The 23,255-nt window shown below is 34.6% G+C and overlaps 2 protein-coding genes and 1 long non-coding RNA gene across 3 annotated transcripts in view; 2 read left to right on the top strand and 1 right to left on the bottom strand.

Moving 5' to 3' along the window:
- The window catches only part of LOC140149954 (uncharacterized), an 8,816-nt gene extending 8,325 nt beyond the window's left edge, over positions 1–491 (top strand). Inside the window, exon 5 of the mRNA XM_072171962.1 lies at positions 128–491. Within this exon, the coding sequence (XP_072028063.1) occupies positions 128–220 (93 nt within the window). The 3' untranslated portion in view covers positions 221–491. The remainder of the gene's footprint in view (positions 1–127) is intronic.
- Positions 492–6,398: 5,907 nt separating this feature from the next.
- On the top strand, positions 6,399–9,761 carry LOC140149953 (uncharacterized). Its single transcript, XR_011858783.1, has 3 exons — positions 6,399–6,479; positions 8,493–8,653; positions 9,699–9,761. It is a non-coding gene; the product is annotated as an uncharacterized lncRNA (long non-coding RNA).
- A 2,970-nt stretch (positions 9,762–12,731) lies between these two features.
- Positions 12,732–23,255, bottom strand: LOC140151523 (neuronal acetylcholine receptor subunit alpha-10-like). The gene is made up of 6 exons (XM_072173892.1): positions 23,128–23,255; positions 22,772–22,917; positions 19,840–19,884; positions 18,394–18,503; positions 15,131–15,669; positions 12,732–13,671 (listed from the first exon to the last, which is right to left on the bottom strand). Exons 1-6 carry the CDS (start codon positions 23,186–23,188, stop codon positions 13,148–13,150), a joined length of 1,425 nt encoding a protein of 474 aa, XP_072029993.1. The 5' UTR covers positions 23,189–23,255; the 3' UTR covers positions 12,732–13,147.

Genomic DNA, 23,255 nt, shown 5'->3' with positions numbered 1-23,255 from the left:
CACGACTTCGCAAATGTTGACGTCACATTAGACGGGTATTAAACAAAGAAAACGGTGTTTCAAAAAGTAAATGATAATTAATCCTGTATATTATTATTTTAATCTCTGTGTTTTTTTCGTTATTTAGAAACATACGGATCGAAAAGAAGATGATATGTTTGCTCCAGCGAGGGCATTGATGAATATAAAACAGATGATTCGAAGAGCCCGCATGAAGTAATGGATATAATATGCTGCGCCAAAAATGTTCCTTACACTTGGAAGAAAAATCCTAATTTTAAAACTTAACCATATTTGGGTAAATTATTTGTTTTGTAGATGCACTATCTCATCCGGCACATTATGACACCCCATCGAGTCCAATGTGACATTAAGAAGTAAAATTACAAGCATTTGACCAGACGAAGGCCCCGTTTTAAAAGTGACAAGCTGGCCTACTCAAAACTTCACGGACTAGACATCTGGTTTGAGAGTAGTGAATGGCTAATTTATACGTGCCTTTAATATAAAACAAAAGGAAGAAAAGAAAACTGAAACAAACGAACTGACAAATAAAATGAAAGTTATGAAAAGTACAGAGAAGTAAAACTGCAATAAAAACTGCTTCAAATAAAGCTTCATTGAAGAAACTGTTGTCTCTTTGTTGCGCTTGTTGGAATTTTTTGCGCCTTTGTACATGTATAGGCCAGTTTGTCACTTTCAAAACTGGACCTTTGTCTATTCAATTGCTTGTAACTTTACTTCTTGAGGTCACATTAGATTCAATGTGGTGTCATAGTAAGCAGGATTGTAATGTGCATCTAATATAAAAACAAATTTATTCCAACATGGTTCAGTTTTGGAATTGTGATTATTTTTCCAACTGTAAGGATACGGTTTTTTGTGATACCAAGACAAGAAATCATTTTTACAGATTTCATCAGCTGCAATAATTTTCAATCTCAAACAAGACAATATCACAAATAAACCATGTTCAATTTTACTTAAAGTATATCAAATTATTCGTTTTATTATACAGATCTATATCAATACGACATGTGGTTGAGGAGTTATTTAGTAAATAGGTTCTAAAGGCAATATTGAAGCAAATCTTTGATCTAGCTGCAGAGATTCAGAAAAAGAATAGTTTGCACTATTTATGATGTATAGTTACCAAGGTAGAAACCAAACAAGGGCAATGGTAATTTGATCGTATTGATCATTGCGTTGTTTTGACGAACAAATTTAATCAAATCAAATCGGAAGAATTTGTGTTTTGGCTCGTAAAGAACCCTGAAATTTATAGGAGCGTTGGGCAAAGCAAAGAGGTTGATGTCATCAGTGACGTCGCCTTGAATTGTTTTCGGGAGGCGGGGGGGGGGGTGGGGACATTGAGGGGGCAAAGTGAATTTCAGGGGGGGATCAACAAATTTTGCACCAAAATTACCGCAAAAAGGTGAAATTTTCGTAATTTGGGGTTTTTACTGGGGGGCAACAGGGGGCAAGAGTCCTAACGGGGGGGGGGGGGGGGGGGGCATTTTCTCCCTCATGCGCCCCTTGGCGCCGCCACTGCTTGTCATCCAGGATCAGATCCTGGACTTTCGTTATTTTAATTGTAACCCCAGCAAACACAAAAACGTTTTAAAAACGTTTTAAATAAGTTATATTTTGGCTTTTGGTTTAGGTAAAAACGTTTTAATAACATTAAAATGTCGGGTTATATAAAGGTCATGATAACGTTGTAAAACGTTTTGTATGAAAACACACTGCAACAATATTTTTTAAATGTTTTCAATAAATGTTATTGTAAAATATTTTTACAAACATTTTTGCCAAATATTGTGTCAATACTTAAATAACATTATGTTAAAATGTTTGAACCCAGAAAACACAGAAATGTTCTTAAAATGTTTTTTTCAAAACGTTTTGATAACATTTAAATGTCGGGTTATGCAAAGGTCATGAAAACGTTTTTAAAACGTTATTGAAAATATTTTGGGCAACCATTTTTCGCAAAATATTTTTTCAACCCCAAAATAACATTCTGTTTAGAATGTTTTGTATCAAGTTTTCAAGAATGTTTTTGGAAAGTTATTAAAACGTTTTTATACCCTTTATATAACCCGACATTGTAACGTTTTCTGTAAAACATTTTTGTTTGCTGAGCAGTAGATTATCAAAAATGTTTTTAAGGTTACGAAAACGTTTTATACTCTTAATATACCCTTTATATAACCCGACATTTAAACGTTTTCTGACAACCTTTTATAACCTTTTGCGAATGATGTCGAAAACGTTTTGTGTTTGCTGGGACTGTACTTTTAAACTTTTTCACGATTGTTTTGGTTTGGAATATTATTAATATAACTTTGTTACACTACTAAAATAATACTTTAAAATGTTTTATTTGTATTTGTGTTAAAAAATAAACTAAAATTACTGTAGTTAGTTGCAGTGTGTATATTATTTGTTTTGAGTATATCATGTATTCATGGTAGTGTTGTCTCCATGCACAGGCATTTACATTTCCCTTGTTAGTTCACCGTGTAAACCCACCACCAAACACCCGAAGGTCAATCTTTTGACATTCTGTGATTTTTTGACATTTTGCATTTTCCTTGGAATTTTGGATCATCGTGTCTTTAAGCTTCTTGATTAAATCAGAGCTAAATAATGCAGTTAAGAGCTGCTGGTTACAATTATGATTACTATATATACGTCTTTGTTTGATATACTAAGATGAAAATAACTGGTACTGGCAATCAATATGTAACTATGTAGTTGCCTCAGTGGCAAACAACCGCAGGGTGAACTTAAAGGAGGATTTCGTGATCCTAGCATCCTCTTTTTGGGCAGGTGCGGCGTGCCACCTGCCCTGTATTCTCTGACTATTGACCTACTTTTTCACATGCCGCAGTGTTGAGAAAATATTCGTGCCGGTTATATCCCAAACACCCACAGAGGTGATAGTTTACGGCAAGTTTTGTAATTATTACTTGCTTTTGATATGTAAGTAACACGATAAAGTCGTCATAGGCAGTAATGTGTTTGTATTAAAAGAAATAACACAAATAATTATTTGAGTAATAGAAATACTATTTGGAAATTGCAGCAAGATTTGCAGATGTTTTTATTTGAACAGTACCAGTTCACCAGTTTTCCTAGTTTTCCTAATCTTTGGGCTAAATTAACAGCATCGTGAAGGTCATATATATCATTTTATACTGACAGCTTCTGTATGGCCTTTTAAGGCCATACAGCTTGTATGTACATTGTGTTCAGTGTGTACATAGGCTATTTACTTTTCAAATCTTGTGACAAATTGTGCTTGATAATGCTTGTATAAGGTATTATAGACAAATTATTAGAATGCATGTGCACCAGTAGAAATGGCCCAGGTTGAATAAAATAAAATAAATAAACATATGAATGAATATTTTATTCCCTGGATTATTTTTGTTGGGACAAAATAATGATATAGTTTGACGCTTTGAAATACAGTTATGTTAATCATAATAAAGTTACAAAGTTAAAAAATAATATCGAAATATTGTAAAAGTTTTCCCCTCGTAAGTTGTATCAAAACAACATATTGAGGAAATTGATATGACAGATTTTTAAACTTTGATATGGAAAGATACCCCAGCCCTGTTGTCTCACCAGAGAAGATGAGCAGAAGTCTTTCTATCTGATGATAAAAAATCTCAAGGTATGATTACGAAAATGTTTTAAATAACTATTATCTACAAAGGTTTTATAACAATGTTTTATATAAAATGTTAACATAAACCGTCTTCTGTTATGATGTGAAGGGTTAATATAAAAACAGGGAAAATCTGTTCCAACTGACCAGCAGAGAATAAAGGATAAGCAATAGATAAGATTAAAATCAGGGAAAATATGACACAACCTCCAATGGGGGAATAACAAACGTATAAACTTTGTTTATACGTTTTGTGTTATTCCCCCATTGGAAATCGATGTTGTGTCATATTTTCCCTGTTTTTAATTGTGAAAACTTACTCATTCTTTCATTTCTCTTGACAATTTTTCATTTGCCCGCCCTATTCCTTTTAAAGGAATTTTTATTATCAATAGATATCCACGGAAAAAGCTTATTCTCAAAATTTCAGTTGATTCCGATCTTGTGTTAGCTAGTTATGCATGATTATGTGTATTATACTGCTCTATAGGCCACTGTTGTAATTTTGTTCTGGTATACCAGAACGAAATTCGAATTTGACGATACTTTTGCTAAACGAATTAATCTGCAAGAAATTTTTGGTACATAAACATTATGTAGCCAGAGGTTTCCAGTGGTATAAAAATCTCAACTTTTTTGGAGAAAAGTGGGGGGATGAGGCTGTGGATCACGAAATGCCCTAGCTTTTAAGTTACGAAATGAAAATCTAAACCATGTTCCCGGACCATGTTCTAGTTCTGGTCAAATACTTCCCAACAAGTAAGTAAATAACACGAGACTGGGTGGGCATTTTGCCCACCCAGTAAATTTCTCTTCCCACCCAGTAAATTCAACTTGCCCATTGCCCCAAAATGCCCACTCAGTAAATTAATTTGTTCACAAACAATTGGGCACCATATAATATGATTACCAAAGAACTATACTGCGCCAAAAAGTATCCTTATATACTTGCAAGAAAAGTCCTAATTTTAAAACTAAAAAAAACATATTTGGGTAAATATATTTGTTTAATAGATGCACTATGTCATCCGGCACATTATGACACCCCATTGAATCCAATGTGACTTCAAGAAGCAAAGTTACAAGCATTTGATTAGACGAAGGTCCAGTTTTAAAAGTGACAAACTGGTCTATTCAAAACTCCACGGACTACATGTGGACATCTGGTTTGAGAGTGGTGAATGGCTAATTTATGCGTGCCTTTAATTTAAAACAAAAGAAAATTGAAACAAAAGAACTGACAAATAACATGAATGTTATGAAAAGTACAGAGAAGTAAAAACTGAAATAAAAACTGCTTTAAATAAAACTTCATTCAGTTGTGCATTTTTTAACCAAAAATGTCAATTATTAAAACAGCTATAAAGCTGAAGGTAAATTAAGTATGAACTTCATATTTGCCGTGGAGAATACATGTCACATGTATATTCAATATTCGTTAACAAAAAAATTGCAACTTTATATTTTGACTAAATATTTTAGAAAATGTAAGATATTGACATATGTTTTAATAATTGGCATTTTTGGTACAAAAAGGAAAAAAATCACAGAAACTGCATTTTCAACCCAGTTATCTCAGCTCAAGTCATTTTGCAGAAATGCCAGCCGGGTAAATCAAAAAGATGAGACTCTTGTGGTTAATTTTAACTCAGCTGACACCTTTGTCTAAAATGATGCACGAAAACCTTAACTAGAGCAGATAGACCGATGTGGCCTCTCTAATTTAAATGTTTAGAAGTACACTTTAAATGGCTACAATGGACAAAATTCCCCCTGCCATCACACTCGCGTTGAGGGGTGATGTACAGGGGAGGGCTCATTGGACCAGCCTGCATTGGACTTCGCCTTGAGGGGTGATGTATTACAGTGGAGACTTCGTTGGACTTCGCCTTGAGAGGTGATGTATTACAGAGAAGGGCTCATTGGACTTCGCCTTGAGGAGTGATGTATTGCAGATGAGAGCTCATAGGACTTCGCCTTGAGGGTTGATGTATTACAGGGGAGGGCTCGTTGAACTTCGCCTTCAGGGGTGATGCATTACAGGATTTCACTACTCAAAATATTTGAAGGACCAGAATAATGGTAATCAATAATGGTAATCTTGATTTGCATTTTTTTGTCTGATCTCTTGGTGCTAAACAAAGTATTTTTCAGTGTCATGTGTCTTCAGTACTTGGTAATGCAAGTGTTCTGTTGCCCAAACAGTACTGAATGATATGACACTCATCCGAATTTATAATTAAAATAATAGTCTGAACCTTCCAATTGTTTGAATAGTATAGATAACTATTTTATAGTGAATAAATAAAGGTATCTTGTGACTCTGACATAGGTTAGCAATGTAAACATCAAATTAAGATCAAAGTACATTTCGAAAATGGAATGAATTTATGTCTATTATTTGACAATGGCAAATTTTCGTTTGCATATTTTGAATCACAAAATCTTTATAAATTAAAGTAGACGGATACATTCAGTATATTATTGTATCTGTATTTTAATGGAAGTTGCACATTAAAATATAGCGATTATTTTAAAGCAGTGACGTTATGAATAGAAACACTTGAAAATAATCTATAAACAAAATATATATACAAACATACATATAGGCCTAGTCAATGTCGACTTTTGGAAATCAAGTGAATATACTATTTGTTTCACTTGAAATCTGTTGGGTACCTGAATTCACAAAACATCATGGACAAGTTAGGCTTCCTTGTGTTTCTTAGTATAGCTGTTGGTATATCTCATGCTCAGACGCCATGTTGTACACCAGATTCCTTCACCGTTACGACAGGTAGGCATATGCATTTTCTATGTAGATCGTATTATTTTGTTTTTGAATGTTACCGGGAGCTCCCGGGTGTGTTTATTAACACTTACGTATATAACTCAAACGCAGGTTACGATAGGCACTGTACTGTAATATCTTTTTAAAAGTTTTTAGTTAGTTATTGTTTCTCAAGAAATATGAAGCATTTCGAAATTATTTTTATTATCGTATTGGGAGTTATCGATTAGCTAGGTAATACTATACAAATATTGAATGTTTATGAGTTCAATGGTAAGAATATTTTCATGAAGTGAAATATGGACTGTTCCATTCAACGAGGCTTTTCACCGAATGAAAATATTCTTTACATTGAACGAATAAAAACATTCAATAATTTGTTTTATATAACTCATAAATTTGTTTTATATAACTCATAAAGTTCATTTGCGTCCACTTAATTGTATAAATCACCAGGAAAACAAAATAAATTATATGATATGTATTCCTCAGGTCATATATAAGGATTCAGAGAGAGTATACTTTATCATATCTATATATGATGTACCGTAAAAGGTCAAAGGTGAAGTTTTGACCTCCACAGGGGTCAAATTTGAAAAATTGCTCAGATTTGAATCAAAATGATCTCACAATTTTCCTCTCTACATAATGATTTATAATAAGATTCAAAATATATATAAATATTTCTTACCTATAGCTCATCGGGAACTCCCAATACGGTGATATAAATCACTTCTACATGTTTCATCATCATCATCATCAGCCCATATCATCCCACTGCTGGGTAAAAGCCTCTCCCAAATTCTGCCAATTTCTCCTGTCTCCTGCTGTTCCTGTCCAGGCTGTTGCCCAGGTAGCTGACCAGCTGTATACCCCAGCATCATCCTTTCCATACTTCGTTGTGTAGTCTGAAGGTTCCTTTCCATATCTTTGTTTAATGTCCAAGTTTCACTTCCATATGTTATGGCAGGTAAGATGCATTGATTGAAAAGTTTCCTTTTCAGACAATTTGGCATGTGTTTGTCTGTTAGTATATCTTTGTGTCTGCTGAAAGCTGCCCATCTTACTTGCGTTTTTCTCTTTATTTCCTGCGGCTGATTCCCATCTGGCCAAATCTCTTGTCCTAGGTAATTTGGATACATGTTCCAGTGTTTCATTTCCAATTTTGATTTCCTTATTATCTGCATACATGTTGAACATGACCTTTGTTTTTGACATGTTCATTTTTAGCCCCACTTTCCTACTCTCATTGCTCAAATCAGTTAACATTTCTTCCAACTCGGCTGCATCTCCAGATATGATTACAATGTCATCTGCAAACCTTAGATGGTTTAATTTCTTTCCATTTACATTGATGCCTTTATCAACCCAGTTCAATCTTGTGAAGATTTCTTCTAGGGTTGCCACAAACAACTTGGGTGACATGGTATCTCCCTGACGAACTCCCCTTCTGATGAAAATTGGTTCACTGTCCTTATGAAGTGTTAGTGTAGCTGTGGCATTGGTATATATTTCCTGTATGGTCTTTATGTAGATTTTGTTTATTCCTTGGTTTTTGAGTGCTTCATATTCTCCTGGAAACAATAACTCTCTAAAAATATTACAGTGCCTATCGTAACTTGCGTTTGTGTTATGATACGCAAGTGTTCCGGTGACATTCTCGGGGTAACATTCAAAAACTTCACTCACAAAATAATATAATTTACATAGAAAATTCTCAGAATGTTATGATTTACGGGGAAAAAAGCTGAAATGGACGCGGTAAGTTAAAACGAACGCGCGCGGGCGCTTTGAGACATAGAATTTTGTTAGCCTTAGTACCACTATTTAACTTTCAAAAACGCAGAAATATGATTTTGGATACCAATAATTTTTTGTTTATAGATTTTCTGATTTTGCGAATCATCGACAGTGTTTTAATGACTAGATCTTAGATTGAGTGATTATTGTATTAGCAAGTCTTTATCATAAAAAACCGTCCGAAAAATTTATTTAATTTTAATTTTATTTTACATTCAGTTGCGAAGTCTGCTATAGTAATTGACACGACGCCAAATTATGTAACTATAACTCAAAATATCGCAATTGATTCTATTGGAAAAATGGTTGGCGTGGAAGAAATTCTGCATTACGATGATGGGACTGCATTTGCTGTGAAAGTTATCGAAGATTTTAATGAGGTAAATCACGAAACACACCACCACTACCAACATACTCACCCACTCCACAACTACCATCACCATCGCCCTAATATTATATTTAATAATAATATTTAACACAACAGACAATATTATATTTAATAATAATATTTAACACAAACAGATATGAGACGGATGATAGGCGCAAGGACTGAGATGAGATTCATGCGTTGATTGATAATAATAGAGAGATTGCGATGTTCCAAACGCAGCACGTGGGCCGTACGTTTTCACGTACGTTAATACGGTATTAAATATTGCTAGTCTCGGCACAAATTGAATTGTGCTCATTCGTCATGAAGAAGAACAGGTCTGCTGGAATAAAGACTATAAATCTGATCTAAACTAATCTAGGTCGATAGAGGGCATAGTGATTGAAAAATTAACAGTAAGTGCAGGCTACTGAGTTTCTGTCTAATTCAAACAGCCTGCTTTTGATTTTGACTACAATTTTGACTTAACATGCTGCATAAAGCCATATTATAACATTTGCTGAGAAGAACGCCCTGAAAAAAATTTAATTCAGGTTTTTACACGATTGTAATGTACTTTAGTAAACAAAGATGGACATCGCGTATAAATTTAGTCGATTTTCAACACATCGCTGTACCTTTATTATAATGATTTGTTACAAACAAAAAGGATCATAATAGTAATTAGCCTTTCCTTCGTATGTTCATTATCATTGACTGTCTTTAACATATTGTGAAATGGACAAATTTTGTACATTTTCAACGATGTATCTACGTTTATTTCGCACGTGGAAAATCGTCGAAACTGGCTAAATACGTGACCTCGCTTCGACACGGGAGAGTGGTTTTGAATAGATCAACGTACGTCCGATACCTACGTTTGGAAATCGCAATCTCTCTATTAGCCAACTAAAACGTCATAGATGGGCGGGGGAAACAAAATTGCTCTAGCGTGCATGGCAAATATTTTATGCTAGGAAATGGATGAATATTAATTATCATAGACCAACTCATCACATCTATATAATAATGAAAATATTATACGTTTTTTACAGATGGTTATGTACACAATTACTGGCTTAACATGTACGAAGGCAGACATCCCTGCAGATTACGTAATTCAAACGTGTATACCAGGTAACACAACTCATGACTTCTGATCCCCAGTGGTTAAATGTATTTTCGTCAGTTCATTCATAAGTCACTGTGAACACATCTTGGCATTATCAAACAGAAGAGTCAATGGCGACTGTAATAAATTGATGGCTCGATCTCGTCTGAACAAAGCCAAACAAATCGTTATGAATTCGGCAGAGTGACGAATTGAGAATTTTGAGCAAATTGGGTTCTTGTATGCTTATGATTATGTTTCAGGTTTATTTCCACCAAAATTTAATGGTAAATCTTACTCCCCGACGTAGTTATTGAAGTTTTGATTCGGACGAATCGCGCTTAAGTACGATAAATGAATTCGGCAGTGAGACGAATCGTATACTTAGCTGTACAAATCATGTTGATCTATAGTATTGTATAGATTGAAACCCCGGATTTTCTATATTGAATGTCCTATACTGTTATATTTGATACCAATGTATAGCTGTATGTATCCAGTGATACCAAAATAAGTACAAACATTCCCCACATAATATCGTTATGGCTTAATAATGTGAGTGCGCCTTCGTTAAATTGGGAAATCCCAGAAAATTATTCGCAAAATATAGGCCAATATTGTTATTTATGCTTTAAAATCCTCGAGGTTTTGCTAAATATTACAGGGATGACAATTTATAAGTTATATACCAAGTTTAAGTCTATAGTCTAAGGACAAAATAGCCTCAGGACAACCAGTAATTTCTACACAAAAGTCTCAAGTCAAGGATGGGATGCGTGCTATGGTTTACACGTAGTTAAATGCGTATTTGACCCCGAAGACGACTCTTTGCGCAGCCGTGGAAACATTTTGGATTTTACATAAAGCCGATTAGCTGTAAATACGCGTTTTGAGGGATATATCGATTGTTTCGAACATACAAGTATTGAAAATAATTCGGGCACATTCACTTCTATAATATACATTTCAAATGAGTGCTCACGAATTTTTAGAAGGACCAATGGAATGGTGCCGAGATTTTCAAACGCCGTTTTGCGTATTCGGCACTCTGCAGTGTTCATGACGAATGTTTTATATTGTTTGGATATTATTCTGATAGATGATGCAACACTCGTAGGAGTAGACAGAGCACCGTTGACTGGCGTTACTGTTGATGTAGCTACCTGGTCATGGTTCATGAATGAAAATGGACAGCGAGGAACAATTACTGCCTCAGTGCTGGTAGACGATTGTCGCGTTTCCTCCGAACAATTTATGGGAGAGATGACATTAAGTAACACAACAAGTAAGTAGACGTTAGACTGTCAAGCACTTTCGGATTCGTCTCAGTCCGGGCTTTTATTTATTCTTACTTTACCCAGTTAATATCATAACGTAAATCATATCATAAAAGCTGAATGCGAAATTCTGATATTGCACATTCTTTATAAATATATACCAACTGCGATGGGCGCACGTGGTTTCAATGGATTAATTAAAAATAATCTAGTAAATCTACATTACCAGTCATCCCCGGTCTATGAAATTAGTGGTATATTCAATTCTAAATCATCTAGGAAGATCTGGACATCTGCAAGTATTTTTCTGATCATTTATTCTTCTAATTGTTTTCTAGTGCAAACGGTAACCGGAACCGTTTTTGGAGACTTTGCGTACGGAGTGAGCCAGCCGGAACGATACTTCTTCCTGCCAATCAGTTGTACAGTACTGGTAAGATATTGACACCAGGAATGTATCGGTGGAAACGTAATTGTTTTGTTTGGGTATTTTAACGCCACAACTATAAATAACTAAATACTTGGTGTTGTTGCGGAATAAATCAGCTATCACATACTTTTTGAATTTTGACAATTGACCATACCGTTCTTGAAATATAAGCATTTTATGAAGCTCCCTAATTTTCAAGCCTTTTCACGGATTCAAATATCAATCGATGATCTATAAAGTATAGTCACACGTCAACATAGCCCAAAGCGTAAATCACAATAAAAATTATTTATCTAGACCACAGTGCAACCTCCCTGAGAGATGAAAAGGTGGTCTATTCTTGCCGCCAATACACAAAATTAAAGTAAAAAAAAATAATTAAAAGGGTTTTCTTTTGTTTTTGTTTTTTAAATTTAGGAAGGACTTTGAGGCGATTAAGATGGCCTATGACTGCGCATTATCAGCGCAAGATGCGTCTGTTGTCATTGATAGATATTGACTCCATGGAAAGGCTTGAAAATGAGGGAGTTTCGTAAAATTCTTTTATTTCAAAAATGGAGCGGTCAATTGTCAAAATTCAAAAAGTATGTGATATCTGATATGTTTCTCAACATCACCAGTTATTTAACCACGTTCGGTTTATGCGTTACAGTACCCATAAAATCAGTTCCCGACGATACAGTCCTGTCAGGGACACCCTGTAGGACTTGCATTCAACTATCATAGCTCAATAGTTGATCTAAGTTATTGAGAATTGGTTTTTGTACCCAATACATTTTTTGCGTGCAAAGGATATTACAAACTGTGTCCTGTCAGATCATTGCCTAGCATCTATAAAAGGCATTGTAACATTTGCCGAAGAGGACGTTGTCAATGTTTCGCAAAATTCAGATTTTTGTTTTGTAATGTGCTTAAATAAGCTAACATATCCTGCAAAAATTAAGGCTTTAGGTGCTGCATTTGTGATACAATCTGCATTTAAATTTCGTTTTATTCATACCATCGAAACATTTGTCGAACGCGATCGAACGTATGCGCGGCGTATACAGGATGATCATAACACCTCATCTCAGCACAATATTAAGAGAACATTTTAGAGAGTGAAAATTGACATTTTGTGGAAAAGAAACACAAATCTATTTCGTATGGAAATGTTATAATAATTGCTTTAACCAAAAATGAGACATAATTATAATGAATATGGACCACTTTCTCTCCTCGTGCCATAAAAGAGAAAAAGAAATTGTAAGAAGAAATCGTTAAACCAGGGGGTTGGGGAGTATGAATAGAAAGGTGGTATGGAGATGTACTATTGAGATAGATTGTATTTAATCAACAACAGGTATAAGAATGTGTGAAAAATGAAAATAAACTGCTTAACTATTTCATCGATATATTTCCCCTTCCATCCACGTCCGTAGATTTTTAGTGTTACCAGCATCCTTTAGGTAGTAAAATTGTTAAAAACCCTTTCTATATTTTTACAGGATTCGGACACGTCTGCAGAACCATACCTACCCGTTGGACGTCATGGGTGGTTCTTCAATAGAGTGAACACTTTGTAATAATATTAATAATATTTTTCTACTCACTTTGCTTACACGGTGCATTAAAAGGAAAAAAGATAATTACTCTGAGTTTAAATTGTATTTTGAGGTTTGCTGTACAAATATCAATAAATCACAGTTATTGTAACAAGTAGTCTGTGACAACATAAAGAAAAACGCCGAACATGCAGAGTGCAAGTAAATAAAACATTATCCTGTCCAAAAACATTGCTACGTCTTTCCACGAACATTCCTTCATTTTTCTATCATTAGAGTGTTCTTCACAATGTTTGCTATCAGCATTGCCACATTCTTTAATTGAATTTTCACGGCAACTAATGCATTGGATTCCTGGTTCGCCATTGGTTATTATGTCATGGCCGTCCGCGTGACCTTTGGAGTCAGATCGTAACACTGCTGACAAAGAGGGCACGCTTTCGTTGCGTTGCTGTGTTGAATTTCCATTAGGGATGATTTTAGCTGGACCTTTATCGAATGAAATCAGACGATGAAGAATCAAGCGCTGTGATAAGTATCTGAGAACCACGTGCCGAATCATGGGCGGGATCTCTTTGTTGTTGCTTCTGTAATAGACACGCAATACACATACGGTACTGGTGATTGAGACACAGCCCATGACTACCATAGCAAAGAAATATTGACCTGAAATAAAATAATAAACATCTCAAAAATGTAACTAACCCCCTTAAATAATAATGGCCATTATTCAAAAACGGGATATTGTATTACAAATCTGTAAAATGCGTTGGAAGCAGAATTTATTGCTGCGCATTTGACACCTCATGTGATACGATAGCCCAGAAAACGATAAAACACCGGTCAATTTAATGTGACGAAGTACAGATGTGAAAGTTGCACTAACAACAATACAGTACCACTCAGATATCATTACACAGATTTCTTTTCATTATACTGAATTCAAATCAATAGAATTTACTGCAATTTTCAAATCTTGAGTTACATTAATTTAAATGTGCGCTGTGACGTCAATATTTAGTCAATTGCTACAAATTGAATAATGACCATTATTTAAGGGGGGAAACTTAATCTTTTTAGATTGGTTTGGTGTGATAAAGTAAAACAAAAAAGAATTGTATAACATTATTAAATAATTATCAATATGTGAATCTTGTCTCTGTCAATGGTATTATAATAAAGTACAAACAAAAACCAGTCAGTCACTGGAACACGTGACCATCATTGCTTTGTTAACAGTAACGTTTTATAAGTATTCCGCTGTAGAAAACAATTTGTGAATTTACAAAAAAGTGTTCTTCAGTAAAATAAATGTGAAAATTCTTAATTTGAGAAATTCAAATAGGTAAACATTACTAAGCTTCGGGACTTGTCATATACGCGTGTTTCTGTCAAAAAACAACAAATAAACAAACAAAAAACACACATCTTTGAAATATCATTCGGGTTTTACCCAAAAAAGGGACATTGTCGAAGGGAAAAACAAAACAAAACAAAACAAAACAAAGAAACAAAAATCGCGAAATCGCTAAGAAAGAGGTGTTTTCTCTGACAAAATGAGATGCAAAAGGGGGTGTTTTCAAATGTTGCCGACGAGCATGTGTACCGCGGATACACTCAATGCGGGGACCGGGAGTAGTGTCGAAAATCAAGGTGAGTATAATGTGTGCAAGGGTGTTTTCTTTAATTTGAGATATCAATGACGGCAAAAATCAAAATCACCAAGAGAAGCTACTTCTGGATGCACTAAAAACAGCTACATAACGTCGAAAACCGTCCGACTATTAGTATGGACCTAGAAATGAATGGAATACAGTATATCCTTTACAAACAGAGTTATGGAATCCAATACTGGAACTTACTTTTTTGTAATTATTGCGACGTTGCTTCTGGAACCACCAGACTTCATCAGGCAACTGACCCGCTGGGCTGGTCAGCCTGATGAAGTCTGGTGGTTCCAGACGCAACGTAGCAATAGTTGCAAAAAAGTAAGTTCCAGTATTAGATTTAATTCTACAACTCTGTTTGAAACTACTAGATGACTAAGACCATTCAGTCATTTATCCTTTTGGTAACCACGGGAACAAGATGCCGTATTACTTGTTTGCAATAATAAACTACTTACCTATTAGAGGAGTCTCATCCCCTAATGGTGGCGTACTTTCAGCAATAAGTTGTTGAAATAAAATAAGAGCTAACAGGTTTGACATGCCCAACGATATCTTTTCCCCTGATTCAGGTGGCAACCAGAATACTAATAATTGAAGAATAGAAAGTAGCAAACAAGGTGCAATAATATTACTGTAATAAAAGGTCGACGCCCTCTGGAGAGTGAGTTTGTAAAGTATGAATATGTATGGGTTAGGACAACATTCGTATTCTTTGACGTCACGGATGACATCCACACGGACCAACTCCCAGACTCCATTACGCAGAAACACAGTTTGTGATGCATCGGTGTCGTTGGTGAAGACGAGATCAATTGATCCACCATCGTAAGCCCATGAGCTGAATCTTAAAATACACTGCTGAGTATCGAATGGGAAATATCGAACTTTGACCATGCATGAAGCCTTTAACAGTGCTGGAGCCATCCAATCAACATATCCGTCAGATGTCACGTGAGCGTCGATGTCTTTGATGTTTTCAAACCTGGAATCAACGCTGCTTGAATGAAAAAAACAGGAAAACGAAAGAAATATTGTGGATTTAATGTAAATACATATCGTACAACTATGGCTAATCGACTAATCGTAATTATGGCACGAAAACTTCCTATGTACTTATGGCCCGTGAACATGTTTAAAACAAAACTGCCACGATGTAGATTTTGCTTTTAACATGTTCAAAGGCCAATTACAGCCCAAGGACGATATCCAAATTTATATTAAATCTACATTATGATCAATATGGACATTATTATTGTATATAATAATAGATTATAGCATTATGCGCTATGCGTCGTTAATGGTATGATATGACTAAGTACGAAATTTGAAGGAATGATTTTCATTTACATTTTGACCAAAATGAATGATACATAATGCTCGATGAAATAACATGATTAAAGGTCCTCGTCTCAATTATTATAGTTCCGCATTTTATCTAATTAAACAATTTAGTTTTTTTTTAAAGCATGAGGACAACACAATAAATCATTTTTATTTGATAAACTTGAATGTCAAATGTGTAAAAGCAAAATAACCTTGTAGATGGTCAATAAAAATATATTTCGCTCCACTAGAATAGTTAGACTTTACTTATGTTCAATATCATTGATTCTAATATTGTAAAACTTAAATGTCAACTGTGTAAAAGCAAAGACTTAATAACTTCGTAGATGATAAAAATAAAACTACATTTCGCTCCACTTATCATAGTAGAGTAGTTATTATTACCATGGTATATACTCGTATATTGTAGAACTGAAAATGTGTGCATTGGGCTATTCCATTTAAAATCCACACAACCCCTGTGTGGAAAATTTTGGAAATTCTTCCACGGAAGTACGTTTTTCAAATGTAATTCATAACCTCATTAATAAACGCGATGCGTGCGATCCAATTACATTTAGTTATTTGTGAAAACGCGAACGCAAATCGAGGTCATTAATATCTCACAATTGACCGCAAAATGCGTAGTTGTTCCAATGTCGCACACAATTGACTTCTGCGTGCGCCGTATTGTGCGTCCAACGAACTGCGCGCGCGCTGGCTGCCGTATTTGGATTGCGCGCTACCATATTTGCACAGATTCTGATACGCACTTTTGTTATTGGTCGTTTTGTTTTAGCCTGATCGATTTGGGGAAAGGGAAGATGTAAAAATTGTTTATTTTTACAAACTTTTGAGGAAAATTTTGTGTTATTTTGTAAATTTAAAAGATCAAAGTGACGGTTATGAATGAGGTTAATAACTTTGCATCGGTTATATGTCGGGCATTGTGAAAAATCTAAACATTTTGCTTTGGACCTCGGAATATCCCTCGCTGCTATTGCCCCTCGGGATATTCCTCGGCTCCAAAGGCAAAATGTTTCGATTTTTCACAATGCCCTCAAAATAACCTATGCGCAGTTATTAACCTCTAATTCATAACCTCATTAATAAACGCGATGCGTGCGATCCAATTACATTTAGTTATTTGTGAAAACGCGAACGCAAATCGAGGTCATTAATATCTCACAATTGACCGCAAAATGCGTAATTGTTCCAATGGCGCACACAATTGACCGGCGTTTGCGTGTTGTTGTGCGTCGAACAAACTACCCGCGCGCTGGCTGCCGTATTTGGATTACGCGCTACCATGTTTGCACAGATTGTGCGCTACCATGTTTGCACAGATTGCACAGACGCGCTACCATGTTTGCACAGACTTTTGTTATTGGTCGTCCTGTTTTAGCCTGATCGATTTTAGGAAAGGGAAGATGTAAAAAATCATCTATTTTTATAAACTTTTGACCAAAATGTTGTGTTATTTTGTAAGGTAAAGAGATTAAAGTGACGGTTATGAATGAGGTTAATAACTTGCATCGGTAATATGTCGGGCATTGTGAAAAATCTAAACATTTTGCTTTGGACCTCAGGATATTCCTCGGTTCCAAAGGCAAAATGTTTAGATTTTCACAATGCCCTCCAAATAACCGATGCGCAGTTATTAACCTCTAATTGGTCAGGGTTAATCATTTTGAAACCCATACTTCCCCTGTATTATGGCTTTATCTATATCTTTAACAACTGTAGTGAGTATTTCAAATAGAAGTTACCGAATTGTCTATTCTAATCGAAACTCATACACCCTCTGTGGAAGACTTTAGCTAAATCCATAGAGGTAGTGTGGATTGTAAATGGAATAGCTCATTTTCTGCGTCGTCTACGCGTTCATTTCGTACGTGCAAAATATTCAATACTGGCTAAAGCGACCTTGGTCCGTAACGGGAGAGTGGTTATGAATACACAGGCGTACGATCACGGCGTTTGGCAACCTGTTTATTTCTGAAGTGGTCGCTTTCACATAACTTTTAAAATGATTCGAATCCCCGTATAGAATTACCTAATTTTCAATTGCCATTATAAATATATAATAATAATAATAATAATAATAATAATAATAATAATAATAATAATAATAATAATGATAACAATAATAACACTAATAATAATAATAATAATAATAATAATAATAATAATAATAATAATAATAACAATAACAATAACAATAACAATAACAATAATAATAATAATAATAATAATAATAATAAAACGACTCCTGTATAGCGTTTTACACCGAAGTACCTTAGCGCTTAAACATGATTAAGTTACTCTGATTTTGATCACGGTAACACTGTAACTGTTTACAATATAAACCATTAAAATGAAATCTTGAACATACTTATCATACAGTGTAATATCTGGTAGCCATATATCTTTAGTGGAAACGGTCAGTGTATCTATCCCTCCATGATCAGTAGGATTCCACACCAAGTATTCGTCTAACCAAATCTAAATAAAAACAACAACAACAATAATAATAATAATAATAATGATAATAATAATAATAATAATAATAATAATAATAATAATAATAATAATAATAATAATAATAATAATAATAATAATAAGAAGAAGAAGAAGAAGAAGAAGAAGAAGAAGAAGAAGAAGAAGAAGAAGAAGAAGAAGAAGAAGAAGAAGAAGAAGAAGAAGAAGAAGAAGAAGAAGAAGAAGAAGAAGAAGAAGAAGAAGAAGAAGAAGAAGAAGAAGAAGAAGAAGAAGAAGAAGAAGAAGAAGAAGAAGAAGAAGAAGAAGAAGAAGAAGAAGAAGAAGAAGAAGAAGAAGAAGAAGAAGAATAATAATAATAGTAATAGTAATTAATATTATTATTGTTGTTGATGCAATTACAATGAGATGACAGCCTACATGAGGATCAAGTGAGTAATATAGCATTTGCTTACTTAGATTCAAAATTTACAAGTGAAGATATAACTTCTAAAATGTCACATGCTTTATAGGATTTTTCATTATACATGAAAGAAATTCAGAAGCTAACGTTATTGTCTCATATTGTACGACTTACTTTTATTCTCGCTTTGCCAATATCACGATATTATTAGACTTAATGGTGTGAATATTGCTTTCCTTCTATATCATTATTATATTGGACGGAAATAAGGTGACATAATGAATAAGCTAGGAGACGTACCTCTTTTAACCAGCCAGTTCTGTGAATATTTCGTTGTATATCATTATTATATTGGATGGAAATAAGGTGACATAATGAATAAGCTTGCAGACGTGGAAATAAGGTAACGTATGCTACCTGTCTATATTAGGCATCATTTTCATCTACAAATATGTTCAAAAAAGCTTTGAAAACTTATTTGTTTCCTTAAGGCGACGAAAAAAGAAAACCCTGTCCTACGGGCCCGACCGACCCAGATTTTGAACAAATTGGGAACAAAATTTTCCTGTACAAATGAATACCGACCCAAATTTCGACAATTTCAGGAACATTTTTTTTTTTTTTGTATTTTCCCATTTGCAAATATCAGACTTTGGTGATTTTTTGGGTCATCTCACAAAAAAAAAAAAAGAAAAAAAAAAAAAAGCCCGACCGACACTACTTGAAAGGTCCGTCCGCCCGTAGAACAGGTTTTCTTTTTTTCGTCGCCTAACCTGTTTTTAATTGATATTGTATATTTGTGTTTTTAGGATGCACCTACAAATGTAGTTTTAAGTGGTAATATTAAGGTTTATATTTTGTAAGCGCTCTGAGCGCTCTGAGCTCTTTGTATTGTTTTGTATTGTATTGTACTGTATTTTAAAAAGCTAGGAGACGTACCTCTTTTAACCAGCCATTAATTGTTAGTTGTTGCTTACGCTCATCCTGTAAATAATAATAATAATAATAATAATAATAATAATAATAATAATAAAAATAATAATTTGTAAACCAACATCTCGTATAATATTACAGTTATACACGGTCCTTGGTAAGACCTTGGGCGGAAAGGCTGCATAGTGAGCAACCATGTGCTGAGTGTAGCTGAGTGTGAATGGCCATTTGACTATCATTTCTCTAAACCACTGAATTGGAAAACTGTGCAACGTGTTCCATAGAATAAGATTCTTATGTCAGGTCAGACGAAATGGCCTGAAATGAACTAAGGCCAAACATATGACTTTTTACTTTTTTTGCCAAGTAATTCTCACTTAGTCAACAATTCAAAAATTAAGGCCAATATCCAAAATCTAAAAACGTTTCCTGAAATGGTGTATCTAGATTTCAAAAAATTGCGAATTTTTCTTTTCTTTCCGCAGTGTGTTCCAAATATTTTGAGGCAAAAAATGTGTTTTTTATGTAAATGTCTTCAAAAAGATTTGTTTGACACCAATGTGTTTATAATTATTTAGATATAGATAATTTATTTTCCCAAAATGTATACGTTTATAATCTTGCATTGATGATTAAAAAGTTTTAATTAATGCATTTCTAAGAGTACACAGTCTCCTAAAAGAGTTGATGAGATGACCATAACCATGATAACTACTTATTATTAATAATTTCTTCTCTCCTGTAGTGGTCATCAAGTGGGAGTTTGCTCTAAATTTATGTAGCATTATGTACACTAAATTTATAACCCGTGAAAATACGAAAAAATATAAATGCATAAATCCGCCAAGAAAAATGAATCCACCTTACGAGACGCAAACGAGCCCAAAAGCACTACACGTAGTACGCGGAGTGCGCGCCTGTGCAATTATACACAAATATACAGTGCACAACTTATAAGTTCCCCCTAATGCTTTTTGAAATAAATCGAAAATTATTTAACGAAATGTAAAATTGAAAAAAGTTATGAGTAACCTTATTTATTTTACAAATCTGGGCCAATTTGTAGTGTCACACATCATTGCGTTTGACCACAATGGTTCATTATGTAAAAAAAGAGGGAGTTTTAAAAGTTGCACCTTAGTCCATAGAAGTCAATTGTCAAACAATACAGTATGTTAGGCCTGTCCATGTGTTTGTAATGGAAATAAAACTTAAAGTCTAGATGTTTAGTAGGGGATGTATCCTCCTGCACTGTTGACAAGTGCATTGCAACGTCGCCGCATGCTGTTTATTAAATTCCGGACCCGTTGCTGGTCCATGTTGTTCCATACATGTTGGATTGCTCGGGTTAGCTCCAGAGGATGATTTAAGGAAGCCCCATCATGCACTGTAAAAGTGTTATCACTAGAGTTTCAACTGCCACTTTACTTTTCAAATCCCATTGAACTCTGTGCAAAAGATGTTGTTTTAGAATTGCCCGTGTGTCGTCATTACTTGGTCGATTTTAGATCTAAAGTGATGTATGCATGAAGGATAATTCACACCTTCTGTAGATAACATAAAATGTGAAATCGACCAACCTTTTGAAGGTGCTTTTATTGTAAATATATCTGTCCAAATTCAAATTTAACCATGCACGTGTGTATGCAGTGGGCGGACAGTGGTGTCATGTTCACTCACACAGCTGTGCTAACCGCAAGACTTCTGGGAAGTGCTTAAATCATCCTCTGGGTTAGCTCTTGCAGTGTTGAGTTTTCATTGATAAGTGGTCAACCTCATTTTTAACATGGTCTCAAAGATGCTCAATGGGGTTCATGTCAGGAGATTTTGCTGGCCCATACGACGAGCAATTTCTTCCACCGGTACATTTTCATCCAGCAAACCTATTGCTCTACCGCGAAGAAATTCTGGCAAACGCGGCATTATTAAAATGTGACTTTTCACATGTGATGAACTACTGGCAATGTGGTCTATTCTTAGATATCCCTTCCATCTCAGACATTTATCATTAAAAACATCTTTGCTTTTTAAGAAGAAGAAGAAGAAGAAGAATACCAAAGATTACGTTTTCTTTTACAAACACATGAATATCCCTGGCCTACTGTGTTGTTTGAGAATTGAGTCCTATGGACTCAGATGCAACTTTAACACTGTTTAAAACGGTCTCCTTTTTTACATAATGAACCATTGTGACTGAACGCAATGACGTGTGACGCTAAAATTTGGTCCACATGTGTAAAACAAATAAGGCTACCCATATCATTTTACAGATTTGCATTTCGTCAAATAGTTTTCGATTTATTTTAAAAAATATGTAGGGGGGAACTTATAAGTTGTGCACCCTATAATACATTTGGGGCATTTCCAAACGTTTGCTCTGATTGGTTCGCGCTATCTAAGAGTGTTGATTGCACAACAAATAATGCACAGTCAGTAGAAGCGCTACACTTTTATTTAGTTGTATTTCGTTTACATGACATTAGTCTACTATTCTGCATCTGCGAATCGGGGCATACAAGAAAGTCACAATTTGCTCTATTTCCATATAAATTTACAATGAAACAATATTGTTAAGAGTTAAAACGTCGATGTTAATTCAAAATAATTGAATTGGCATTCTGACCCTGAAAATCTGCAATCAGAAATTGTTACACGATGAGTGGTGCAAAATTTTACATTTAAAATGTATATTTATACAGAGCAAACAGAACAGTACAATATTCAGTCTACCAAGACCATGCACAATGTGCATTTTGTCTATGACGTGATGGCTTGTTGTTTATTTCTACTTCAAGCATTTACCCAATGTAATGTTGAAATATTTTGTATACGAAATACAAAATTACGTTATTCAATAATTATCTGCAAAATCCAAGAAAGAAACAATATCAAGCAAACTTATACAGAAAGAAAGAAAGAAACAATAAGCACTACTTACAAATTCAACGAGTTGTGCAATTAGTATCCTGAAATGAACTAATGTTACATCAGACATGTTTCGTACTGGTCTTAATGAACGATTGCCGTAGTCACGGAGTAGTTTCTCCAATAGGGTCTTCTGTGGGCTCCAACCACAAAACACAACTAAATTGAAAGAAAAAGCAAACTATTTACGTATGTCTTTGTTCGTAAACCCGAATAGACCGAAATTCATATACTATACCAGTACCACTATGCGCACTATTGCTACAGCAAAAGCTACTGTTTCTGATCCTGCTATACTACTGTTGCTACTGATACTGTTGCTGCTTCTATGAATATAGGACTCAGTCCACAATTATATCAGATACATACCTGTTTGAAAACTGAAGAATGCAAATAAAGTCCAACAAAACATCTTGCTATGAGTCTCCATTATGAATGTAACATGAACATGGTCAATGTTACCTCTGATAATCTAAGTACCAAGGCATGCTCCGTAC

The sequence above is a fragment of the Amphiura filiformis genome, chromosome 4, assembly GCF_039555335.1.
Source record: "Amphiura filiformis chromosome 4, Afil_fr2py, whole genome shotgun sequence".
Taxonomy (NCBI): Eukaryota; Metazoa; Echinodermata; class Ophiuroidea; order Amphilepidida; family Amphiuridae; genus Amphiura; species Amphiura filiformis.
This window is presented reverse-complemented; position numbering and strand designations above follow the sequence as displayed.

Bases quoted from the DNA above. Each gene is read 5' to 3' on its own strand.
- LOC140151523 (XM_072173892.1), bottom strand. From the start codon at position 23,188: ATGGAGACTCATAGCAAGATGTTTTGTTGGACTTTATTTGCATTCTTC. The intron at 19,885-22,771 runs GTAAGTAGTGCT...TATTATTTACAG, and splicing joins TTGCACAACTCGTTGAATTT to GATGAGCGTAAGCAACAACT. The intron at 13,672-15,130 runs GTAAGTAGTTTA...ATTTTATTTCAG, and splicing joins GGATGAGACTCCTCTAATAG to GTCAATATTTCTTTGCTATG.